Consider the following 27,948-nt stretch of genomic DNA (forward strand, 5'->3'; position numbering starts at 1 on the left):
GTGCTAGGGCACTACCTTTTACAGAGAGCACAATTGGGCACTGCATTTGTATCAATTATAAAACGTGGACATCGATTTTCTGTGCATATCTCTCATGTGTGCATCACACATGTAAAGTGTCTTTTTGTTTTGATCCTATTAAAATCTTTGCAAAATCACACTTCAGAATCACAAAAAAAACTACGAGCTTCATTTGAACTTTTCTTACTGCTGAAATATTTTGAAATATTCATCAAATGTATTTTGCAAGCATTTTCAGTTTGTCAAATATTACGAAACACTTGACACTGTGCAGCTTCTTCCATAGCTTGTAAGCACTGCACTACCTCTCCCACCCCTACTTCTGCACCCCTGCCCTTAGACCACCCACCCCCTGCAATTTACCTGGCCCATAGTTTTGGTCTATACTATGTCCCTTGTGTGGCCTTGCAGAGTACAATTCTTCTCGAACAGGACGTGCAGCCAAGATTTAGGAAAGTGAACAGCACGTGCAGGCAAACTTTATGTATTGATTGCCAGGGATGGTGGAGCAATAAGAATTAACCTTTCAACGTGGCAGGTTGCATTGTTTAAAGTCCAGTGTTACTGAAAAATAGACTTGCAGCATTAGGGGTATGAGAAGTGCTGCTGGCAGGAGTTGGAGAAAAAGACACAAGTTCCACGGATGGCAGGGGTGAGGTTACCTACTGGGGCGGGTGTGGGGGGAGATAGGGTGGCGTGGAGGATACAATTCTCAGGGGTAGGAAGGGTAGTAGGCCATAAGTAATGAGAAGGGGTGCAGGGCAAGGAAGGGTCGGTTTAAAAAAATAATCTTCCCCTGGTTGATACAATGAACACGGGGGAAGGGGGTGCAATAAGCGACACATCACTGTGCTGTGTGCACTAGGAATGTCATATATGGCACTGTCACTAAAACCCAGAAGCACACAAAATACTCACCTCTTCCCCGTCATATTACACGACTCCCGGATGACAGATATTCCACATATAGGCTCATGTAATGACACCCACCGTAGCAATCCACCCCCGCCGCCTCATAGCACTACCAGCTCTTCATCCCTCTTTCTTAAAAAGTCAAGTTTTCCATACCTGTGCCCCATGGTGCAGCACGCGGCCCCCTAGGATCCGGATGGGCGCTTGTTCCTGGATCACGGATCCGAGCAGATCTGCCACTGTTGATGAGGACAGCTCGAAAGGGCAGGAGTGCGGGGTCCTCAGAGCACAGGGGGGTGGGGGGCTCTGTGCGAACCTCCTCTCTTTCTTCCGTCTCACCCCTCCAAACCATCACCCCTCCCCTTCGCTCTCTTTGCTTGAATTCCTTAGTTAGGATGCCACAGCGAACTTATCCGTGAGGCTTTGGAGAAAGAGTCCGCACGCATAACAAGCCCAGGAACACCACAACAGCAGCGCAAGTGACTAGCTGTTGTGTCGCTATGCAGTTGTCTGGGGCACTACCGCTGTGCAGCGAATTTGAATGCGCTACACGAGCTTGGTGTCAAGACCGGTCTCCTCCGGCAGGCAGCCTAATGATGCAAAAAAAAACAAGAACAAGCAGTAAAACAAGCCAACAGACCCAAATCAGGCTGGATTCTCTAGATTTTCCAAGCCCAAAATGGCTCGAAGTAGCTGTAGCCCGCCTGAACTTGCCTTTACTTCAATAGGAGTCAATGGAAAAATACATGCACTAGATTTTTTCATGCTCCCGGTTATAAAACCTTGGCATGTATGAGGGTCTGAAAACCACACTACTGCTTATTGCCTTCAACTGAACTTCAAGAACTACAATTAAAAATATCTGTCTATAACCCTAACACCTACTGTACTCTTACCGTTCCCTACATTTATACTCTGTACTACCTAACAGCGCTCTGAAGGGACAGACCCCTAGGAGTAACAACTTCTGGGAAGTTGCTGTTCCGTTCTTGCTCCGAGTTATAGTTGAAAACACTGCATTTCACCGAAGATGGAATATTTCCCGCAAAGTTAAACATTGACCTTGGCATTTTTAGATGCACGCTTGTCCCTTCTGAGCACAGACACGATACGCTGCAATGCTCTGCCTCTGTCGTGACATCTGAGGTTACAAAGCTGGCAGCACACAGCGAGTTCTCCAGCTACCTGCTCAACCTTCGCTCCTGGGAAAGGCCGCCCCGGAGACCTATTGAAGCTCGTGCTTTCACACGGTTTACCACCGGTCTGCACAAACAGAAACCTGCACTCGCCTGCCCTCAAAACACACATCCGAAGGACGCTGTGCAATCACGTGTTCAGGAGCGAACAGTGGGAGGGGGAATTCGACAGGGCTTCAGCCAATCAGCAGGCCGCGTCTTCCTCAGATGTACGTAGCGTGAAAGCGGAGGCCCGCAGCGTACCAGGATAACGTTCGGATGTGAAGTGGTGAAGCATGGCTGCCAAGCAAGGTAAGTCTAGCAGTGCTACTGACATAAGGGTCAGAAAGCAGCAGACGTTTTCCGCTGTGCTGCAGGTGCTCACGGTAGTCAGGCAGCACTGGCACAGACACTGCCAACACAAACTCAGAATATTCTTCAAACCTCATAACAACCCAAAGTTTAACAAAAAAAACCAAACATTTTTGACGATGGAGGGGTCATGCCCTGTTATCCTAAAGAAACTGCATTTTGACGAGAAGCAGTTTATTTGGCTTTGCGCTCAACGTGGATATGAGGCTCTCCCTAACAAAGTGCTTTTTATGCAAAGATGTGAATTTAGGTTATCCTATCAAAGCACCGCATAGCAGCTGACAATTCACCTTCACGTCGCAACTCCCCTTGATCAGAAACACTTGCTGCTCTAGTTGAACCCATCGATCACTCCACAGAAGTACCTGGCGGAGAGAAATGAACCCTGCTTCAAAGTGGATTGCAGTTTTCAGAAAAATACCTTAACAAGCTGAGGATCGCCGGGCGCGAAACAGCGCGGTGAGAGCGCACAAGACGCAGATCTGTGAGCGTGCACATCAGCTGTAGCGGCGCAAGCTGAAGATCGCCGGAGGAGACACGCCGACCACCGAGTCTGCCTGCTGCCGAGACTGACCCGCTGCGGAGGGAGAGGGACACGCCGAAAGAGCCCGGTGAGTGGGGGTGGTGGAGGGGGGGGGCAGAGAGGGAGGGGATATGTGTGTGTGTGTGTGTGTGTGTGTGTGTGCGTGTGTGCGCGTGCCTGTGCGCGTCCACGGTCCCAAATTGCCGCGCGTGCCCCGATCTGTCTCCCTTGAGAGGCATCTCGGCAGCAATAGGTCTCGAGGACAAGACCTAAAAATGAGTTAATAGTATACAACATACATCACTAGTAAAAATCAGGTAGTAGTAGAGTGGACACTAGTAGTAGTTATATATGGTCCCTAGGCTCATTCTAGCCTTTGCTTAGTTAGCCCGAGCCATGCAACCATTTTACCTTTGTGTCTTTTATTTTTGCACACGTGACATTACCTTGTAGCTTGTTGTATAAGACACCTTTGAGCCCACATGACCTCATACTGCTACTGTCTAAGCACTGTGTACAAGGTCAACAAAAACATTAACAAGCCACTTTTTTATGAAGTTTTGGTGTACTGGTAGTCCATATTGCTTTTCCATAAACGCTACACTTTTTGGCACGGCTGAGAAATGCTTGCAATATACTAACGCGCACCATTTCATTTTTCGCATTATTACAGACGGAAGATTCCCTTCTACGAACCAGAGCTTTGCAGAGCTTGTGGTGCAACAACTACCAGTCCTAGCTTCTTCTAAGGTGAGGGGTCCACACAATTCACTCAGATATCTTCATTTATAAATTTATATAAACTATATTCCTACCTAGGGGATGGTGGTGCTTCCACCACTGTTCAGTTATCATGATTTATTTCCCAACTGTAAGTAAGTATAACAATGCTTATTGTTTTAATGTTATTGATTTTCCTGTTGGTGCTGCATTATAGAACAACGTACAGAGCTTGTCAATTCAAAATAAAAAATGTGAACTTACTTAGACTTGGTGGTATTTGGTATGGACTTACACGAGTGAGCTAGCGAAAGGGTGTGCATGTGCATTGCTTCCACGACTGAGAGGTTGGGAGTGTTATGTTCTGGGTTGTCCACTTGTTGGGTATCTTGGGGGGAGGGTTCGGAGAGCTAATAGTTATGACAAGACACTACTTTAACTAGTCGGGCAGGAGATTGTGGTGGGTTCTGAACTTCTGATTGAGGTGTGTGAGGAAGGTCCAACCTCCCATCACCAACATCCTATTTTCTTGTGCAAAGTTATGTATGTTCAATCAAAATCCCTACAACAGTAGTAGTATGTCCTATCATATCAAAATAGTAATAAATCTGTTGGGCATTTGTTGGTGTGAATTGTCAAACCCTCTAGATTAACAAAGACTCAAGATCAATAAGACTAGAAGTAGTACAAGCGGACGACCCAAAGGACTGGACTCAATGGCTAGAGCTACTGGTGATTCTGAGTTTTATTTAAAACCATTTAAATATAGAGTGGCCAACTGGGCAAGCTTAGCTACTACAGTACAGACAGACTAATAGTAGTAGTAGTACAGAGAGTCATCATAGCAGGGGCAGGGATAACAAGATTTTCGAAACAGTACAGATCGAAGGATAATTGTTGGAAAAAAAAATAGCATTAGAAAACGGAAACAATAGTTCGGGAAAAATATGGTGCAGTTAAAGTTATGGAATAAGAATTATTATTAAAAACAAGAAGACTTACTAGGGCCAGCAGAAGAGCCCGCGTTGATGTCCTCCCCTTGATGGTGTTGTTCTCCCGCCGACTGCGCCCCTGCCTGCCTGCCCCTGGGTGCAGAACAGGAAAGATATAAGAGAGACAAACATTGATGGATGGTGTCAAAACAAATAAAATATTTTTAAAGAACGGTCAAACAACACTTATGTAAACAACAATTGCAATAAGTAAATTGACCGATCTCATCTGGTCAACAAGTAGTATCGGGGTGTTTCGCAGATCGACTACTTACTATTTATCAACAATAATCCTGTCTTCCATTCTGATTCCAGAATACTAACTAAGCCTAAGTACGACGTACCACCTGACCTAGCCCACCTATTCCAGGCGTGCCAATTGTACATTAAGTATGCATTTCCATATTCCTCAACAATGCATATGGTCAAATGGAGGACACATGACTACATTTTTGTATACACCAAATTTTTGGTTGATTGATTGATGCTGATGTTCTGCTAGTGCTAAGCCTATTACCACTCACTGAACAAACTAGAAAAGGTTCTACTAAAGACTGGGGTACTAGCAGCACGTGACGTAACAGAGGGGGCATCACGCATACCACTACAAACTCATACAAAGTAGCTAAACCTAAGTATTATTCCGCCCCTATCTCTTAGTGACAGGACAAAGTAAGGACTAGAGTCACTATAGCATTACGCAACTTAATTTCTCTAAAATAAACTCTTACATAATCACGCTAAGCGAGCGCAAAATCGCAAACGCAAAGTTGCAAACAAGTAAGATTAGTAGCGCAGAAGAGCACCCGTGTCATCATAACAATCACAGAAGACTTTTAAACGTAATTTACCTGCAATGTAAGCAGCAGCATTCTAGCTGGTTGGAAAAAAAGATATTTGCAATATATAACACAGAGCAGAAGAACAGACACAAAGTAGTAATAATTAAATAGTTACTCACCAGGACCCGGGACCTCCACTCCTAGCAGGTCCAGCAGGTCCTGCTCCCGGTCCAGAATGTCGGACCACCGGTGCGTCAACTGGGCCTGGGTGCGACGGACCCCAGAGCAGCGGAACACTGCCCGGCGCATCTTCCCCCACCGCTGTCGACGCTCCCGGAGCCCGGACCCGGACCCAGGTCTGCCACCTGCTGCTAGGGTTGAGCGGAGGTGGCGCTGCACAAACAAAATGAGTGCAGCCAACTCCACCTCCCCAAATAAGGCCCGTGCCTGCACCCCTTGTGGGGGCCGCCTTCCGCAAGGAAGGCGGTCGCGGCTCTGGCTGCGGCGAGCCCTACCCTTGGACATGGTTCTGGGGAGAGTGAGACGGGGCAGGACAGAAAAGGTAATAAAATAAAAAAAATAAGTAAAGGAAATGAAAATAGCAGGCAATAGAAAAAGAGTGAAAAAGTAGCTAAAAAAACACACAAAAAGTAGACAAAAACTAAAAATATAGAAGCAGGAAAATAGTCAGAGAAATAATAAATAAAAAAGATTTTAAAAAAGAATCTTGAAACAAAGGATTGGAAAGATAGAGGGAGGATTGAAAATCAAGCCCCAGAACCATATCAGAGTGAAAAACAAGATGACCGCGCACATTGCGACCACTTGTGCAAGTTCGCGCGATATTTTCTCCCCGAGCACGCAAAAAGCGTTGTGAACACGTAAAAGCGTTCCCAAACAGGAAATACGTACCGCAAACGGGCGCGAGCATGCATTGCGCGACCCGGAACAGGAAGTAAGCATCGCGGGCAGGCGGGACAAGTGAAAACAAGATGGCCGCGCCCATGAACGACCGCATGGGTAAATTGGCGAGAGATTTTTCAACGCGATCACGCAGAAAATATCGCGAACGGGCGGGAAACAAACTTCCGCGTCTTCGCAATATTTCTGCATGTTCGCGGAGATTTTCAACATTTTCGCAATAGTTTGCGAAGTGAATTCCACAAATTCCGCCCACCCATACTAATCATAGTGTGGCCACTGAGGGAAATTCACTCCAGAAAATCATTACAACTTCGCCCACCCATTGATAAAAGAGTACTGTGCTTATATGAAGAAAATATTAAATACAAGGCAGATGGCATCCAACACTGAAAGTAAATGAATGGAGGGCTCTCTGCGTGCCAAGTGAAGATGTTTTATTCTGGTTTGTAACGTGCCCCTGTAATCTGCCACTCAGGCACTGTAATCCTCAGAGATTTAAATCCCTTCTGGCAGAAGCACGCAGAGACCGTGGGAGCACGAGAGGATAGAAAATGTGGTGAGAGGACAGGAGAATCCCAGATCTCCTTATCTGCTGATGGGATTAGTTCTGGGTGCCTGTACAGCGCCTACACACACCCTTCCTCTTTCATTCCGCTACTCGAATTGCATCATGCAGCGAGTCAAAAACGTTGTTGCTCTGCTGATGGATGAAGACGAGAATGGTTTATGACAGGCAGCATATTCTAATGAATGGCTTATTAATTCACATTGCCAAAGTTACTTCACAATATTATAAAAGGCCAAACATACACAATAATGACCACTGTCACCCTGTGTTAAGAGTCAGATGGTGGGCACAGCTCACAGGGCACGGCCTTCGCTCACACTGTACGCCCATTCCCTCAACCTTCAGGCTCCACTGTGTATGGTTTCTGGCTGTGGCCAGCGGGCTCTCAATCCAGCACAAGGGGCACCCTCAGGGCTGGACTGGGAACTGGAAGCAGCCCTGGCAAATTTTGCCAGACCAGCCCCCGTCCTGCGCGTTGCTAGCTCACCCACTAGCACGGGGTTTTGGGGGGGTTTTCTCTAAGAAAATTTTGGAAAAACACAGGCCAAAATGTTGAATTTTACAGCACATTTTTCATTACATATTCAATTGTTTCAACTTACAAAGCACAGTAAATAGTAGATGATGCCCTTAAGAGCACCAGGTTGCACACCCAGTCATATATACCCCTAGACATTCTTACAGAGAGCACCAAAAATAGACAGGAGTAGTGAATCAAAGAGAACAAAGTAAAAGTGAGACCATCCCCTATATGGTGTGTAGCCAGTAAGTGTAGTGAGCAGGCACTATTAGGGGGAGTTTGGGGGGTTCTCCCACAAGGAAAATTTGGGAGACAGAAAGGCCAAAACAAAGCATTTTTCAACAAATTTTTCATTACATATTAGATTGTATTAACTTTTAAAGCATAGTAAATTACCTGAATTTAATTTGGAGGAATCTGAGGCCGACAAGGACTTATCTACCATGTCTCAGCAGTCATTATGAACAATTTGTATCTAAAAAACACCTCACAAGGGAGGCCTGTGGAAGACTAGTGCTACAGCTCACCATCCTTGAAGAGCATCCCCCCCATGTCCCAGTATCATTTTGAATGTTTAACACAGGAGAGAGTTACGGATGCATATTCTTTAAAGCGCTGTGAGTGCAACTACTTTTGTAAGTGTATGGCTAGTGTAGTGTATCACTATTCATTGTTACACTTTTCTGAGCATAGCTATTTCCACTGGGATTAAGAGTGCTAGCGCCGCTGGCAAGGGCTCTATTGCTCCACACCTTAGTGGGCTGATTTAATATTGCCTGTTATATCATATGGTAACTCCATCTAGCAGTGTTTAGATATTGCCAAGGCTTCAAAGGCCCAGATAAGCCCTCTAGTAGTAGCGCTTAGTAGCCATTGACTGGGGCATGTGCTTCGTCTGAAGGTAACCTGTACCTACACCCTGCTTCTGCTATGTGTCCCAGAATCCACACAGAGAAGACACAGCATATGTGTCTGAGTGTTATGTGAAGCAGATTAGCAGATATGTATGTCCATTTACTTTGAGGATTTAATAATTGGCATTTCCCACTGCCATTGTATCAGCAGCAAATAGTTACAGACCCTACCACCAAACATTTAGCCCAACTGTGAACATGAAGCATAGGTTGTCCTCAAGGGCACTTATGTGACAATTCACGTGACCTGTGTGACAACTTGTAGGACACTTTATGACAGGCATGAGCTCAATAAATATCCATGACTTGACCACATGTGCATCGCATGTGCGCAGCCTTTTGAATCTCGAAAGAACATGGAGGTGACTACGGCGAGTGATCCCATTTAAATGGATGGATATATGGATAAATGGATGAATGAATGGATGGATGAATGAGCTTTGATGAAGATGTCTGCGAAGGACATTGTAAGAGTTTGACCCGACAGCGTTATCACTGTAGAACTAGGGTTCCTTCTCAAGGGCCCCCTCTCGCCTCAAAGGCCACCTCCTATTACATAATAAAAATAGGTTCCCTCTTGCTTGCCTAAATCGGTATGTTTCCTGATGAGAATGTTCCACCAGCAGCAGGATGGCACACGAGTGAGAGAAGTTATGGCTTAAGCTGCATAGTACTTCCACTGCACAATCTACTTGGAGGTTCCCTGTGCTGCAAAGTAACTTCATGTCTTCTCAAAATGCAGATGTTCAGGGTTACTATCCTGGCATTAGGCAGTATGCTCTCTATTCACGGCTTCCACTTCTATTGCTAGTGGCGCTGTAAGGATGTCCCTGTGTCGCTGTTGACTGTACTTGAGAGCATGTACAGACTTTTAAAGTCATACAATGCAGACTTACTGTAAATATTAGAGATAGATGATAGGGTTAGATACAGCCTGTTGTAAAAGTAATATTGAGTCTGAGTAGTGCTAGCATTAAAGGACGTATGATGTAAACGGGCCCAGATAGAGTGCCAAGTGTATATAGAGAAAGTTTGTTGTAAATCCGTCGCCCATAACAGTTCAACCTTACTCTTAGATCGATTGGGGAGAGAATAATGCAGATATTTGTAGATGTGAGATGCCCTGAGGAAAGAGGAAGTGGGCAGTGGCTCCAATGATGAATCCGGTGAAGGGGAAGAGGGTCGGGAAAGGAGGGAGTACTGCTGACCCAGGATCAATTACAAAGAGTCATATTTATGAAGAGAGGAGGCGGGCAGTCCATATTTCGATTGAAGCTCACAGGAGGAGAGAGGTGTGTTCCGTTGAATAAGTGTTTGACTTGTATTATCCCCTTGTTGGTCCAGTCCTGCCAGAAAATGATACGATTAGCAAGTTTAATGGATCTGTTGTGCCATATAGAAGCATCAAGAAGCTTCTGCAAAGGAGAGAGCGTTTTAGTACAGATCGGGTAAATAACCAATATGGAGTGTGAACTAATGAGAGATTTAAAGGAACGAGGAGGGTGCAGAAAATTAGCTAGTGATGAGAAAGGGAAAGGTTGGATTAAAGAGTCTTCCAAATCAAGCCAGACCGTTAAAGGAGTGTCCTTAGGAGTGGAGAGATGAGGTGAAAGTTGACGTATCAAAAAAGAAGAGTGGTATTGTCTGAAGTTGGGGAAATTGACAACGCCCTTATCTTTAGGTGCAGATAACGAAGACAACCAAATACGGGCCTTCCGTTTGTTCCATAAAAACTTACTTAAGGCACTATTAAGTGATTTGAAGAATTTCAATGGAATCTTAACTGGCAGCATGGATAGATAAAAATTGATAACGGGAAGCATCATCATCTTGATTGTGTCCAACCTACCCCACCATGGCAAATTTAAGGGTGACTATTTCTCTGACATGTTTTGCAGTTTAACTAGGACATTATCTAAATTAAGTTTGACCGATTTAGCAATTGAGGAAGAATATTTGATTCCTAGGCAAGTGATATGATTGGGATTCCATTTAAACCCTTATTCATGAATATCTCCTTTAAGCAGAATTTGTTTAGGGGAAGAACTTCAGACTGGTGAAGTTTAACTTATAGCCCGATATTGATGCGTAGGAAGACAATAGATCTTTAAAAGCAGGTATGGAAACCTGGGGATCTGACACATATAACAGGATGTCATCAGCATATGCGGTAAACTTAGTTTCAGGAGTTTTGCGGCGGACCCTCGAAATAAAGAAGAATGTCGTAAGGAATGAAGAAAAGATTCAAAGGAGAGAGAGGGCAGCCCTGACGTGTGTCCCTTTGAAGAGTAAAGTTAGATGATTGGGAACCGTTGACAAAAACTAAGGTAGTTGGGGGAGAATAAAGCAAGCTAATGAAAGACAAAATAGCAGGGCCAAAACCATGCCACTTAAGTGGGCGCATCACATAAAGCCAGTGAAGACGGTCGAAAGCTTTTTCAGTGTCTAAGGTAATAGCCGCTAAAGGAGTTGAGCTCTTGGATGTGAGATACATTACGTTTAAAAAAGGTCTAGAGTTGTCAGTTAAATTCCTGCCTTCAACAAACCCAGATTGCTCGATACCAATCAGATCAGGAATCACTTGATTTATTCAAAGAGCCAACACTTTAGCAAAGATCTTGCAATCTAAATTTATAAAAGAAATGGGTCGATAGTTGGCACAAGATGATGGGTCTTTATCCTTCTTGGGGATCAGGCAAATCATTGCCTCCAAAAAAGTGCCACGAGCTTTCTTATGAGAAATTAAGTGTTGGAAAAGAGAGAAGAGATGAGGAAGAAGGCTTTGTGAAAAGCAAGAATAGAATTCAGCAGTGAAGCCGTCAGGGCCCGGTGCTTTGTCTTTGGGTAATAGAGCTAAGACTGTCTTAATCTCAGAAAGAGACAGATCTTTGACAAGAGAGGAACAGTCAAGAGAAGTAGAAGTACGCGGAGGAAGAAAGTCAAAGAACAAATCTAAGGCAAGATCTGAAAGGATGACTCGAGGGTGTATAGAGTTGAAAGAAATCTGTAAAACATTGTAAAATTTCTTTATCTTTAAGATGGTTAATGCCTTTGTCATCAATAATATTATTTACCCTGGATTTTTGGGATTTAGCTTTTAAATAGTTTGCTAACAATTTGCCTACTCTGTTACAACCCCCGTAGAATTTGGAATTAATCTTCAGTAGAGCCCCGGAGGCTTCCTCATTCGATTTCCTATTAAAATCCAATTTAGCATTAATAAGTTGTTTGAGCGTATCATTACTGTTGGACATGTAGTAGGCATGTTCAAGATGTTTAAAAGAGGACAATAAAGAAGAGGATTACTTAAGGGTTTATTTCTTCTTAACAGCGACATAGTCAATAATAGAGCCCCTGCCCGTAGCCTTAAATGCATCCCATACCGCAGGAAATCAAATGTCAGCGGTAATGTTAGTTTGAAAAAACTCTAGAAGAAAGGTTTTAAAATGCTCCATAAAAACTGGGTCCTTAAGTAACACATTATTGAAGCGCCACCTACGAGGTTTAGAAGAAGCTGATGGAAGATCTATATCAATATAATGATCAGATATCAATATAGATCCGATTTCAGCATGAGTTAAGTTGGTGAGTAGTTAGGGAGACACAAAAATGTAATCAATTCTTGAACTTGAGTTATGTGTAGGGGAATAGAAGGTGAATTCAAGAGTATCAGGATTGCAAATCCTCCAAGCATCCACCAAACCCTTGTTTGAATAGTATTTAGGAACGTTTTTTGCATTTTATTAGGAATATACCTAGACTGGGATTTCCTATCGATAAAAGGATCCATAATCTGGTTACAATCGCCACCAACTAGGATTTTTGAGTTAGGACCAGAGTGTAAGACATGTGACATGGAGTGCCAAAACTGAGCATCTAATCCCGTAGGACCATATATATTAAGGAGGGAAAGAGGGGATCAATTTATAACCAGATGAAGAAGCTATCTACCATCATCATCTTTCTCCTCCTTTTCAATCGTTACAGACAGAGATTTATGAAATAAAGTTACCACTCCATTCTTTCTCTCCTTAGCGGGTGAACAAAAAACATGACCCACCCAATGCCTTTTAAGAGAGTTTATGTCATTTTCCGTAAGATGGGTTTCCTGTAACATTGCAATCTTACACTGTAAACGAGATGAATGAGTAAGTACCCTTTGTTTCTTAATAGGGTTTAGTAAACCCTTCACATTCCAGGACACAATGCGAACATTACCAGTCATGGGAAACGAAAAAGAAATTAGGAATAACCATGAGCAATTAGAAGTAAGTAGCCCTATACATTCACTGTGGAGAAGAAACATTATTAAAAAAACACTTTAAAATAAGTACAAAATATCAATCTGGAAATAAAAGAAAAAGAATAAGATATCAGGAAGACAGAAGAGGGAAGGAAAAAGAATGCAGGACAGGAATATGAAATATAAAAGCATAATTCCAGAAATGATATAAGAAACAAAAAAGGAGGGCAGCATTGTTGAATCCAATAGAAAAAGAGAAGTTGACACTGACCCCAGAGGCATCGGTCAAGAATAAAAACGTACACAAAAAGTGAAGAAGAAATAGCAAGCAGAGGCAGGGAATCGCAAAAGGAAAGTGTTGGAAGTGGGGGTCCATATCGCTTACCGCCGCCGCAAAATGCTGGAGACGGGAGTCCCCGACACCTCGCTTCAACGTTAGGCTAACTAAGGACACCATCTGAGATAGCCCTGCTCACCCCCTTAGTAGCTTGGCACGAGCAGCCAGGCTTATCTCCAAGGTACGAGTGTACAGTATGTGCAACCACACTCACAGCAACCCAATGATGTCACCACAAATAGACTCCACACGAGCCTTTATAAAATGAGTACAATCTTTATATAAGAAGTTATACGATATGACCACACGATACACAACCAACATATAAGAATGGGCAGTGTTCTTTCCGCTGGGTTGGTAGGTTCTAATCCCAACCACCGCTTCTAACCAACAGTTAAGCTCACTTCTAACTGTTTCAAAAAGGTTAGGCCAGTCGTATTGCTAGAATCACACATGTTGCAAAAGAAAACAAATACTGCAATGCGTAACGATATTCTCTTGTACTGTGCAACAGAGAAACAATGCCCTATGTAGCGCCACAGTCATGTACTTTGCAATAGAAGGAATAATGCAATGTGTATCACTACCAGCATGCCCTGTACCAGGAAGAAACAAAGCAATACGTCACGCTTCAATCCTGTACTGTGCAAGGAAGAAATAATGCACTGTGCCACGTTATAATCAGATACTGTGCAAGAAAGAAATAATGCAATGCGCCACATTACAATCAGGTAATCTGCAAGGGAAAAATAACGCAATTCGTAGCGCACCAAGCATGTAGTTCATCAGGCACAAATGAGGTCAGGTGTCATACGACAGTTCGATAGTTCGTTAGCAGCAATAATGCAAAGTTTAATACGAAAGTTTAGGTTCTCCGTTAACAGTGTCCCCAATATGGATCAATGATGACACAAAAGTACTGCTTCTCACCGATCTGAGCCGAAGCAACAGGCTCGCACAGCTGACAGAAGTGAGAGGACGAGAGAGTGTCCCTCCGGGCCCGCACCCCACCCCTTGTGGTGATCCACGTTACCTGGGGGGGCACGACCCCACTCTCCTCTCCGATGTCAGCGACTTGGGCGTTGATCCAGAACTCTATCATGGGGCGCGGCGAATTCAGATCGGTGGGCCGCTGCTGTTTTACTCCGAGGGCCCAATGACTTAGCCCTCCTTCCGGCGGTCTGAGTGGCACCGAAACCCGCCCTCAGCACTGTGGAGACGTTACTTCAAATTCGGTGCACACCCTATCCAGGCACTCCTCACCAGCGCCCAAGGTTGCAACTCGACACGCACACTGCACGACCGAGACTCGCCTCTTCTCTGGTGCCCACCATGACCCAGCACTCTTCACCAGCGCCACTGCTTGCACCTCGACACGCACTCTGCACGTCCGAGTCCCTCCTCTTCTCCCGGTGCACATGATGTCCAGGCATTCTTCACCAATGCCCTGGTTGCACCAAGACACGCACTCATCGCGTTCGAGACTCAGCTTACTCCTGTGTGCCCACGATCACAAGGCACAACTTCTGAGGGTCTCAAGCTGCAAAAGCATGCGCACATTGCGTTGCTTGGTACTTCTACGGAAACTTTTATGATCCTGTATTTCCAAACAGGGAGCCAGCTCACCTCGGGCCCTTGGGGTTACAAGACACAGCACAAATCACAGTCTTCTTCAAGCAGGGGGACCCAGCACCTCCAAGCACAGTCCCAACAGCCTCTACCTTGGTTAGAACAGCAAATTGCAGACCAGCCCCAGATCACGAAGCAAGGATTGGTCTTTCCTCAGTAGTTTCTTCAGTTGCTCCTTCTTTAGCTGAGGTTTCTCTTGGCCACAGAATGGGTCCAAGCCTTCTCAGTCTCAATCCATTTCTGTTCCATTCCAATGTTCAAGGGTTTCAGCTCTCATAGTAATACCCCTTAATGTCTTTAAAGTTCGTTTGTGCTCAGGGGTTCCTGACCCCTCCCTAAATCAGGTCTGGGTGTCTCCCTCCCAGTGTCACCTCTCTCCCTTTGATACTGGGGTTCTGTATCCTTAATCACCCAGCAGGAGATGGTTTATAGCACCAGCCCAGGCCTTTTCACCTCCTGGGCTTCTCCTCCCCCTACTCTCCAGTTGCAGAGCAGCCTGGTGCCCTCTCAACCCCGCCGTGGGTCAAGACCTCTTCCAGCTCCTCTCACCTTTCAGATCCAGACAGACAATCCACATTTCAGCAGAGACACACAGAAATGCCTATAGCACAAAACTCAGCCACTTTCTAAAAGAGTTGTTTCTGAACACACAGGGACAAAACCACCTTCATAGAAAGATATGTTATGACACTGTGAGTTCATACATAATAAACTTCACCTCTCCATTATAAACTTAAAGGAAACTAGGCTAACAAACACAACACCCAGCCCCCCCATTCTGTCCTAATGGGAAGGATGGCCTTTTAGCAGTGAAAACACTCCAGGACATAACACCCACCTTAGTATATATCCTGCCTTTTACATACACTGCCCAGGGATTACCCGAGACCTACCACAGGGGTGCCCAATGTGTATGTAAAAGGGAAAGTCAGGCCTGACAAGTTGTTGCACTTGTTAGGACAACATGCTAACATAGCAAACTGCACGCAGGCCCTACACTGCAGGCCTGAGTTCCCATCTCCGCGCACCCTTGTATTACTAGCCCTGGCACACACAGTGCACATCACTACGGACTTTACTAGTAAGGCAAACATACCAATCATGGCCAACCAATTACCGTTATATTTAACATAGGGAACACTTGTACTTTGACACTGATCAGCAGTGGCAAAGTACCCAAAGCATCTAAATTGGCAACTCTATGCCAGGAAAATGGTCTAGGGGGGAAGGTTAGAGAACTTTAACCAAAAAGGCCAAGTCCTACAGGAAGATGGACAACAGATTGACAAGGTTAAAAGAGAAGACATAGAAAAATAGAATTGAGATGGAGAGACTCCGAAAGTTAAACCAAGTAGACAAAAAATACAAAAATAAGCAACAATCTAGTCAATTGAATGGGATGACACTTACCAACAAATGAAGATGAACTATAAACAATAGAACTAGGAAGGGATGCACAAGGGAGTGGACACATAAAGGAGGGAAGTCTGTACTAGACAAAAAAGTCTGTAAGAGAGGAGGAAAAAATTAGGTCAAGTTAACGGCAGAACTACATGAAATAACAAATAAACAATAACAATCAAATTAATGATTAGATAAACATCCGCAACCATGATTCCTGAAAAAGCAAGAACAAGTTATAAGTATATGAACTGGAACACCACGCAGATATTCATTATCAGGTTTTCTCAAGGTCCATCTCCTCACCTTTGTGACGGAAAATGAATTGCCAGACAGTCGAATGAAAAAGACCTCTCCTTGTATGTGACCTTGAAAAAACATGGGTGTACAAGACCATATCTGGCGTTCATGGAGCGTAGAGCAGGAGGAAGGGAGAGAAACTCTTTACATCGAGCTGCAGTAGCACGGGCCACATCCAGTGAGGAAAAAGACTCTTTGACCGGACCACAACATTAGCTTTTGTTGTTTAGCTGCAGACAAGACCATTAACAACTCCCTATATTCCAAAAGGAGAACAATTATTCCACTGGGATGACTGGAAAATGAGGAGTACGAAAGTCCCACAGACTTAAGACCCAAGGGGTGTGCACGCTGGAAATTGAGATTTGTGTCCTCTTTAAGGCCGGCTATTTCGGGAATATGAATGTTGAGAAAAGCAAGCATTTCTGAACCTTCTGCCCCTTCTGGAATGTCATAGATTCTGAGATTATTACATCTATTATGATTTTCTAGGTCCTCCGTTTGTGGTTTGAGAATAATGTTTTTAGACATGGTGTCAATCTTAGTAGCTGCATCATGGACATCACTAATCTGCTGTTCCACCGTTGATAATCTTGAATCTAGGCTAGACCATTTCTCATCTAGTCGTTGAGGAGTAGCATTGGTATCAATAACAAAGGGTTTCATGAGCTTTATTTCATCCATGAGGTCTTCCAAAGTTAGAGGTAATTTAGATTTTGTGGGGGAACTAGGCTCCTTCTTACGTCGTTTTGTGGCGGTAGTGAAATCCTTGCGAACTGAAGACATAGCTTTTTGACTAGATGCGGAGGCAGACTCCATATATAGAGAGGCAAAAGAATAAGTCACCAGGGGGAACCAAAGCCGCAGATGATGAAAAAAGAAGAGCGTGTGACTATTTTACTAGTAGAGAGTCTGCGGTAGAAAAGTTGTGGGGAGAACCTCAAATGAAACCTCAACTGGAACCTTTCATGACCTCTTTTGTTATATCACAGGAGAAAAATAAGCAAAGGGAGCCAGGCAACTAATGAACCATTAAACCATTAAACCAGTAAACTTCAAAGTGAGATGATTTATTTAGTTTCGATAAGATGTGCTGTGCTTTGCCAGAGCATGAAGTAAGCCAGGTACAGTACCATGTACTGGTGCTTTAACCAGAAAGGTCAGTTCTTGATCTGAAGCATGAAGAGAATACGCTGCCCTGAAGTGATTAAGAAGTGGTCTGCATTGCTGTGGACAGAACCTCCTCTGAATCGACAACCATGACCAGAGATACGATGCTACGAGCTACTCTGAAGACCTACCCCTCACAGGAGAAATACTGCTGCTAAGATAAGAGAGCTGATTTAAGCTGCTGCGAGCTACCTGATGATCCAAGCTGCCTTTGTGATGAAGAAGGTAACCGCTGTGCTGAGGAATGGAGTCATTGATAAAGTCTGGTCTAAGAACAGGCACAACCATTTATAGGGCTTGAATATGTCCTAGAACAATCTCCATGCATATCTAATACATTTAGCAAGTACCGCTTAGCGCAAATGAAAGCTGCTCGTCGCTGAGTGTCAAAGTCAACAAAATGGCGGTCGCAACTTCTGCGTTCGAGGAGAACACAAAGCAGGAGAAAACTGCATCAAAAGTAGCTTGTCTGAAGGCCAAAGATAGAAATACCTGTGCCCCCCAAGTTTGCACACTAGAATCTCGACTTCTTGCTGAAAAAAAGGTGAATTGCTATCTCAAAAGTGTTCTGGTCTCCGTCGGATCGCGGAGCTTCAATAAGTAGCGGCCATCTTGCCAGCGGTTCGGCCACGTCCCCCTGACACATGGCGTTTTGAATGGTTGCTGTAGAAATTTACAAGGCAAAGTGGCCATCTGAAAATTCAGCCAATCGCGTGGACAGGGCTGACCTCTATTTACTGGATATCAGAGACACCAGGCAGTAATGGGAATGCTGGCATGGAGGAAGTGTCCTTTTATTCTCCCTCCTGTCATCCAATGAGGGGTAGGTGCAGCAGGGTTTCCTGCCCGACTGACAGGCACTGGTGTGCCTAATCTTGGGTGTAGGTTAGTGTCAGGCAGCCGGGCCTCAGCAGACATCAACCGTGCCGGGTGCAGGTGGTGCAATGGACCTTCAGCGAACAACCCACTGACTCACACAGATGAGGAAATCCGGTGAGCATGACACATTGTTTTAAAGTGCTGGTGCCGCAGGCGTCGGTCAGTGGTTGAGGTTGGTGTTCAGGTGCAGGTCTGTAGTGGTGCGCATATTAAGCAGCTGAGCCTCAGCAATCATCAACTGAAGGTGGTGCAATGGAGCTACAGCGATGGGAACATTTGGTGAGCAGGACACATTGTTTTAAAGTGGTGACCCTGCAGGTGTTGTTGAGTGGTTGAGGCTGCTAGTTAGGCGCAGGTCTGTAGAATGTGCATAGTATACAGCCAGGCCTCAGCAGTCATCAACCAAAGAGAACAACCCTCTAACCCACTAACCCAAGCAGTGAGCAACACACATTGATACAAAGTTGTCGTGCTGCAGGCGTCGGTCAGTGGTTGAGGCTGGTGGTCAGGTACAGGTCTGCAGTGGTGCGCACAGTATGCAGCCGAGCCTCAGCAGTCATCCATAATAACATGATAGACTGAGAGCAGAAACAGTGCAGATTGGTGACCATTGCACCATCTTTAGCGCAAGTATCAACATCCCCCATTTATTTCTGAATGATGGGATGCATCTGGGTATATACTGTGCTATATTCTAAGAATTAGTTAGTGATGGTTCAAATCTGAATGTGCACTAATGATTACAGAGTAATGTGGCTCATCTGAGTCCGTGCTAGGATTATTGAGTGCAAATCTGACCAAGTGTTAATGATTAATAAGTGGTGGTGCAAATCTAAACACGCACTGAGGAGTACGGAGTGATGGGGCAAATCTGCATTATCGTGATAATTCCTACGTGCCCACTCCTGCATACTTATTGCACTGGCATAATGATGGCAAGTCTATACATCTTATAGGCACTATTGATAAGATGACACCAACCCCTGTTTAAACACTGGCTTAATGGTGATGAACCTTGATCGACGGTGTCAGCTCTGGTGCATTGTACGCATTGGCATAGTGATCTCACAAGGATAGGTCCGCAGGGAGAGGGGGAGAGAAGGGTGAGTTTTATTCACCAGTTCTCAATACCTTCTTCATCACAAAGGCAGCTTGGACTATCAGGTAGCTCGCAGAAGCTTAAATCAGCTCTCTTATCTTAGCAGCAGTATTTCTCCTGTGAGGGGTAGGTCCTCAGAGTAGCTCGTAGCATCGTATCTCTGGTCATGGTTGTCGATTCATGGGAGGTTCTGTCCACAGCAATGCAGACCACTTCTTAATCACTTCAGGGCAGCGTATTCTATTCATGCTTCAGATCAGGAACTGACCTTTCTGGTTAAAGCACCAGTACATGGTACTGTACCTGGCTTACTTCATGCTCTGGCAAAGCACAGCACATCTTATCGAAACTAAATAAATCATCTCACTTTGAAGTCAGAGAAAGAAAAGTAAACATCAAGCTCCCTAGGACAGATAGAACCTGACATTTGACCTCTGTCTTTGAATGCACAGCAAATGTGATAAGACTAGAACAACATTTAAAGGCCTGTTGTTGGACTTGGCCCTTTTTGCAAGGTCATCTCAGACTTTTTACCTTGTCCCTCCTGTCTTCTCAACCCATTTTCGTTGGCCTTTAGGACTCTGCACGCTTTACCACTGCTAACCAGGGCTAAAGTGCTCTCCTTTAAACATTGTGAAATTGACTTGCACCCAATTGGCACATTTAATTTACTTTTAAGTCCTTTGTAAAGTGATACTACATGTACCCAGGGCTTGTAAATTAAATGATACTAGAGGATCTCCAGCACTAATTGTGCAACCCATCTAAGTAGCCTTGAAAACATGTCTCAAGCCTGCTTTTGAAGACTATGTTTGGGGTTAAACTGCCATTTCGACCTGCGAAAATAAAATGTTGCTAGGCCTTACTCTTCCTTTTTAATACATATAATTAACTTCTAGGGAAGGCCCTAAACAGACCAGAGGGGGGCATGGTGCAGTGTATTTAAACAGTTGGACATGTACTTTTAAGATGTACGTGTCTGACTAGAGAAGAGCTTCTAAATATCTTTTTCACTACCATGAGGCCTGCCTCGCCAATAGGATACCTTTGGGTAACTTTTTACATTCAATAGGTGATAACTTTTAATTGGGAGCAGGTAGGAATGTAAAGCTCTCTTTAATGGTAAAGTTGGATTTTAGGTCACAATTCTGAAAATGTCACTTTTAAAAAGATGTCATATTCAAGTCCTTCTTGTTTGGTGCCACCAGCCTGTTTTCTGGGTCACGTTGACAGAAAGCCCCAGAAGCAGAAAGCCCCAGAAGCTCAAGCTCCATCATCTATAGGCCCCGGTTCCATCTTGACTAATGGAGGTCGCCATCTTCACACTCTCAAACAATGGAAGTCACCATTTTCCCAATTTATGCAGAATAATTTATCATGTGTGCTATTAGAGACGGATGTATGATGTTACAACGCAGGCTATTACAACGCCTGCCTTTACAACGCGTTTTTTACATCGCAATCCATTACAACGCATAGTGCTTTTGGGTGTTTGATAGTGAATAGTTTAATTTACTATTCCAACTCAAGTCACCGTGGACACTAGGGAAGGTGTTGGATAGTAAATTAAACTTATTCCCTATGCTAGAGCGCCCCCCAGCGCAATGCGTTGTAATGGTTTGCGTTGTAATGACCGCGTTGTAATGTTAGTGCGTTGTAAGAGTTTTGTTGTAAAGGTTGTTTACCATTAGAGACAGATGTCGCCTGGCCATATATTTCTAAGAACTGTGAAAGCGTCAACCATTCAATTGATGACATAGATACAACACTTGATGCAACATTCTTCTTGGTCAAATGTCTATTTTTCACCATGTCAAGGTTATATAAAAACACAGGCATACAGCCAAAATAGTGAAGTCTGAACAAGCATCCTTTTACCCTATGTGGCCAAAGGAAATGTCTAGGACGCACACCTTGAGGCACATAATCTATGTCAGACAGTCCTAAACTTATATAAGAAATTCCAATTTCTGATAGGAATTAGTATATTATGGCAACCATTTGACCACTTGTGAGGAGAGGTCCTTTGCCCAGATTATCGCCTGAGAATTTGCCCGACACGGTCGCACCTACTGCCAGCACACTTCGCAGATGCTACACCTCGCTTGAATCCTGAAGCTGATAAAGCCGAGTCCTGGAGAAAGACAGACTGACTGCTCCTGTAGCATATGTTTGTCCTTCGTGGGGAATACTGCCTTCATGTCTCAGCTGATAAAAACAGCCTTTGCTATCAATAAGTGTTGGAAAGTGGATTATTAGTAGTGGTAAATATAGACCTACCACTGGCAACAAGGCCATTAACACAGTCTAGGGCTCAGAATAGGTCTCAGAAAATTATTCCCATGCTCAACCCTGGTAGCTTTGCTGCGAGCAGGCAGGCTTAACTTCAGGGACAGGTATGTACAGCATTTAAATGCACCAATTCAGTAAATAATTAAGACACAACACGTTATATAAACCCAACACCAGTTTATAACAATAGTAAATAGTTTTATCTTTAAAATGACACCGAAATGACAAACATCCAATGTAGGGAACCGGAGTTATTAATTTTTTAAAGATTTAGCACCATATAGCACATAGAAAACTATAGCACCTATTGGGACTCTGGTCCCTCTAGACCTGGAGAAAGACAAAGTTTCAGGGCAACTGCGATGGAGCCCTGCATGGCTACCCCTCCTTGTAGCCCTTGGTCAAAATTTTTATCTTCTGACTTAGAAAGTTTTCTGGTGCATTTTCTGCACGTGTCTCTTGAAGCTTTTCACCAGTCCTGGTAAAATTCCTGGAAAAAGCTGGTAAGAAGCAGAACGACAGAAGGGAGAGCCCGGAAGACACCAACCCACATAACATTTAACTCTGATTACCGCCCCAGCAAGCCTCTACCACAAACTCAAGCCACAATCACCATGGACAGATTACAAACTCCAAAGAATCTGTAAAGGCCGCAGGGAGCCTGTGAGCTTGCCTTTTATTTCCTGCTCACATAATGACTAAGCATTTAGATAATCGAAAGCCTAATCGCCTTCCAACATAATTTTTTTTTGCTCACGTAAGTTCTTAGAACATTTTAAAGTTTATTTAACTGAAATGCCTGATAGTAATATTTTATTAGACAAACGTTTTATTTTAAGTTCATCTACATGTAAATATGCTGATTGCAATGGTTTTAATTAACTGAGCAATAAAGAATTCTTCTTCTTCTTCTTCTTAGTCCGTGTTTGGTGAGGGGTTGCCAGCTTTACTTTTGACAAACTCTCGTTCAAACTCTGGAAGTCAGACCTCCGGAGCTTCTCAGCGTGATGAACCAGGGATCCAGGCCGGCTCGCAGTTGAAGTTGGGCCACTTGACTCTCGTGGTGGAGCCGGTCACCTTTTTACCTTCAGGCTAAGAAACCTTTCTAGAGCTTTTTCTGCCGGGCCCCTTGATGCTCTTCACCAAGCCAGGTTCGGTGAGGATTTGCCGGCTTGCTTTCCAGGGAGCTCCCGGTCAAACTCTGGAAGTTGGACTTCTGGAGCTTTTCAGCTAGACAAACCAGCAGGCCAGGCAGGCTCGCGGTTGAGGGTCGCCAGCTTGGCTCCTCAGTTTTAGTCAGTTCACTTATGGAGCTTTTTTCAAAATTTGGTCCAAACTTCTCCAAACTTCTGGAACTTCTTCCTGAAGTACCTCTGGGGGTTCCAAAGTGTCCAAAACACAATCCAAGGGTCTAGAATCTCCAAGATGGTCCTTGAAAGTATGGTACTTCAGTTCCCACAATTCACTTGGACAAAGCCATTACAAATCCTCTGGACGCACTCAAGTTTGGGGATTCTTGGTGGTGATGGTCCAGGTGAGTCCTGTTAACCTGTAGCTTGCAGGAAGTCCAGTCTTTATTTCTCTTGAAGCCAGTTAGGTCCACAGGGTTGTAGTTCCAGATTGTGCAGCAGGGGCAGTCAGTCAGAGTGCAGGACCTGGTTGGTGCAAATCAAACTTCTAGCATGAACTCTTCTTCTTCTCTTAGTTTCAAGCAGCAGATCTAAGAGAATCTGCCCCTCTCAGATAATTATTCAGTGTTCTCTGAGGTCAAGCAGGAGGTCACTCCTGTCTAATGAGTTGCAAGGCAACACCGCAGAGCATGACCACTTCCTCCCAAATGTGGCATAATGGTCTCCCGAGAAGCACTATTTCTCCCGAATTCTATATGGCTGAAGTCTCAGCAGAGGAACAAGACCTCGTTAAACCAACCTCATGTATGGCTCATTTCCACAGATCTCCTCCCTCTGACATCTGCAAACTCTTTCCTTAAGCCTGCCATCTGGCTGTGTTCAGAGGGCTGGGGGTAGCTGGACCAGGTATTCCCTGCCTGTCCTAACCACCTTTGAAACTCCATGGTTTACGACCCTGCCCCCTGCTCTGGCATTCCTGTGGAGCAGGGTCTTCTTACAAGAGATAGCCTCTCTCTCCAGGTGACACTTATCACTTCATCAAAGCAGCCTGGCTATTGCTCTTAACTCTGACCAATCAGGGCAGACCACAGGAAGGCCGAATTTTGGCTTACAGACAAAAAAAGTCTTATAACTTAATTTATGTATATTTAAGGATAAACTCAACAATAACATATAGTTGGATTTATCAATACCATTCTCTAAGTCCTTGAATTATGTTTTTTGGTAATCCCTAGTGATAGTTATGAGTTTATAAGCTATTGCAATGATAACCTATGTGGCTGGAGATCTACAATGGGGAAAATTAAATGTTCAATTTCTCCAACACCAGGGCCTACAAAGCATCTTTTATAAGGACCCTTCTTATATCTGCAGGATCCCCACCCCTGGGACACCTAGGGGAGACGTTAGAGGTTCTGAATATGTACAAATAGTGTAGATCCTCACTCCACAGTGCTCCTAGCACAAAAGTCAAATTTGGGTAGCTCTTTACTACAATTGAGGAAGTGAAATGTTCAATTACTCTATCCCCAGGTCACATCAAGCCTCTCTTTTATAAGGGTTATCCATGTAGGTACATGACTCCCCACCCCTGGGACACATAGGGGAGACCCTAATATGCCAAAATATTGCAGTTTATCACTTTTGAAGTGCCCTTACCACCAAAGTTGAGTTTAAGCACAATTTACATTTAAAAAGCAGTGCTGCAACACATGGCTGCTTTTATAATGACCTCAGACTCCCAGCAGTGCACACATGCAAGTGCAACTAAGGCTGCTGGCCTCTAAACTATCATGCCCTACTATGTACTAGGGACTTAGAGGTAGTTTTAAACCCCCTGCCCTACTATGTACTAGGGACACAGGAGGAGTTGAACTCTATAGAAAAAGAGTAAGGCAGAAGGTAAAATCTTTCATCAGGACAAATATGCTTGCTCAGCCTAAAAACGCATAGGTTACCGGTCTCTTGCTTGAATAGACTATCATCTTTTGGAGCAGTTTTTACTTAAAACTTTTCAAATTAATATCGCCAGTTCCCCTAATGGGATTTTTGTTGTTTGGTGTCATTTTGTTTAGTGAAATCTGCTCTATTTTTCTAATTTGGATTTGGATTTTTATAGTTTGGTATTTTACTTGTTACTTATTACTATTCTGGTGCTGCATAAATACTTTACGCACTGGCATAGGTTAAGACTATCTGTTCTATGCCATAGCTACCAGGTGTTGAGCTCAGGTTAATTTGGAGACTTTGGGGTTCACCCAGACAAGTTAGTGTTATTATTCCTTGCAGTGGGAGACTGTACACCCCAAATAAAAATCCACTTTCTTACAGTCATTGTTTTGGGTGAATCAAGGAAAACTTCTCCCTCTTGATGAGCTATTAGCATGCTTTTCAGGTCCATATAGTTAAGAAACCTTGCAATTAGTGACCAGGGGTGCTCTGGATGACAAAAACTGTGGTGCTGTTGTAAAAGCATAGTGGGTGCATTCAATGATGAAGTAGAGGAACAGGCATCAAAGACTGAAGCCAGGTATGTAGAAATTATTCCGGGGTATAAACTCTCAGCTCCGTCTGGGCATATCATGAAGCAGAGATTGTTACGCTGTAATATCCCTTTGGCATTCTCCACCCAGTTCTCCATGCCCTTGGTTGTTTTTAGTAGACAGATCACTGGACTGGGTCTACTGGGTCCAGGCTTCATCGTCAGTCACATGGTCCACCACCTTTCTGAGATCATGCAGAAAGATGGAGCCTTCAAGCCTATCTCTCCTATTTTACCTTCCAGTAAGGTGCTATTGCCCTGCATTGGTTGGATGATTGCCCCAGTGAGGTTTCCTTTAGTTTATGCAAGCTTTTCCTCAGCATTCTAATGGTGTTCTGGAGCAATCGTAGGTTTGGCATACTTATCAATTTTTCTCTCTTAGTAGGTCGGGGCAAGTTTTCTTCTGTCCCTGAGAGTGCAGGGGAAAGTGGGTGGGAGCAACCACGCCTTTAGTACTACTGTACTCTACTTACTTCCTTGTCCTTTTCGAGCTCAGCATCATGGAGAATTGATAGTTACAAGGAAGTTTGGTGTGCTTTCGACTTTGAGGTGTTTCTCTCTGCTAAGGGTTCAATAAAAAACGCAAAAAGAACTTTTTGGAGTATTTTGATATTCCAGATAAAATTATAAACCTAATCTGAAATCTCTATACTGGTGCCAAAGCTAATGTCATCATAAATACGGTAATGGTTGGGTCAGTCCTAGTCAAGCGTGGCACGAGGCAAGGCTGCCCATTATCACCAGTTCTTTTTGCGTTTTTTATTGAACCCTTAGCAGTCACAATAAGGAATTGCGCGAATATTCTTCCTCCTGTTCCCTTAATGGCTAAGATCAAATTATACGCGGATGACATTATGCTGCTAATTAAGCCCGAATTACAATCGCAAGTGAGGGTACTCCAGATTTTTGAGGAATTTAAAGCCTTGGGGGGAAATCGTATTAATAAAAAGAAAACAGAAATTTTGGTATGTGGGGGTGGAGATCCAGAACTGCATCCTGATATAAGTTGTTGTATCAATACTAAACCTAAAAGATACCTTGTTTTTTTTTTCAGCATCAGTTAAAGACCTGTATAGGCTTAAGTTTGATCCCCTTCTTCAAAAGATTCGAGCAATGTTTGCCCGGTGGAATTCACTGCCATTATCGATCCTTGGCCGGGTCGCCTTGATAAAAATGTCCGTTCTTCCTTTATTCAATTTTTTGTTCTCCACTATTTCTTGTTCTTTGCCAGGAGTCTTTTTTTCTAGGGTAGTATCTTTGTTTTCGGCCTTTGTCTGGGCAAAAAAAACACCTTGCATCGCAATAGGCACTCTTTATGAGGAATCGGATCAAAGAGGTCTCTCTCTGCCAAATCTTAGGGATTACTATAATGCATATTTCGCACAGTATTTATCGAGATTTAAAAGCCAAACTCAAGGTAAAAACCTACTTATAATTTTTTTTTTCGAGTTAATTTGCCTTGAAAATCAGATACCTCCCCCCCTGCAGGTACTTAAATCTCCCAAATTAGTTTGTTATAAGACATTGCTATGGTTCTTTAAAAACGCTGCGCTATGTTTAAAAGCTATTCACTTCCCTTGATTAACTCAACAACTCTGTTGTCTGACATATTTCCGTTAATAGGGATTAAAAGAGGATCAGAGATAGTGAAAAATTGGGCCAGGGCAGGATTTATTAAAGTAATCGATTTTTTGAGAAATGGATTATGGATAACCCCGATAGAGATGGCACGTTCAATTCACAGGAATTTTATGCTGTTAGGGTCTTATAATATGATTTATACATTTTTGGGGCAATTGGATGTCCTACAGCTCAATCAAACAACCCAATTGGCCAATGACCTTTTTGTGAATGAAAAGTAAGGAAATGTAAGGAAACCCGGGGACTGGAAGCATTGTTTAGCGCAGAGTAGGGAGGTGGATTTAAGCCAAAAAGCAATCAAAAAATGGCAGGAACAGGAAAATCATGTATTGTCTTTGAATACCTGGAGGACTATTAACAAATTTAATTTCAACACACTGCGGGGCGCCAATTGGCGTAGAATGCTATTCTTTGGTAAATGGTTGTTGTACCGTACACCCGCGGCCATTTCTCAAATGTATGTAAATCATCCATCCAACTGCTTTAGATGTCTAAAACATGTTCCGGCCAATTGGTCCCATGTAATGGTCCACTGTACTAGAATTGGGGTATTTTGGGATGAAATATTTGCTTTTTTTCAAATCTATTATAATATTATGATTTCTTTAAATGTAAAATTGATGTTTTATGGTTTCGATCCGGATCTCAAACTCTCCGATCAGCTAGCCAAATTAGCGTACATTGCAATGGCAGTGGCCAGATCTTTGCTATTGCAGTATTGGCGGTCAGAACAGATCCCATCCATGCAGGACTGGCTACAGAAAATGAGGAGAGTTAAGAAAAGTGAACAAATTTATGCTTTGCGGGTAGGGGGAGTAAGAAAATTTGATAAAATTTGATAAAATCTGGGGATCTTATTTTG

General features: G+C 43.7%; 1 protein-coding gene across 2 annotated transcripts in view; it reads right to left on the reverse strand.

Moving 5' to 3' along the window:
* The window catches only part of PCARE (photoreceptor cilium actin regulator), a 143,788-nt gene that overhangs the window by 87,400 nt on the left and 28,440 nt on the right, over positions 1–27,948 (reverse strand). The window contains exon 2 of one of the 2 annotated variants that reach the window (XM_078646711.1): positions 16,051–16,138. The exons of the other annotated variant lie outside the window; for it this stretch is intronic. Within the exon in view, the coding sequence (XP_078502837.1) occupies positions 16,075–16,138 (64 nt within the window). The 3' untranslated portion in view covers positions 16,051–16,074. Of the gene's footprint in view, positions 1–16,050; positions 16,139–27,948 lie in introns of those variants that run through there. 2 annotated transcript variants of the gene reach the window in all.

This window comes from Lissotriton helveticus, chromosome 6 (assembly GCF_964261635.1).
Source record: "Lissotriton helveticus chromosome 6, aLisHel1.1, whole genome shotgun sequence".
Lineage (NCBI taxonomy): Eukaryota > Metazoa > Chordata > Amphibia > Caudata > Salamandridae > Lissotriton > Lissotriton helveticus.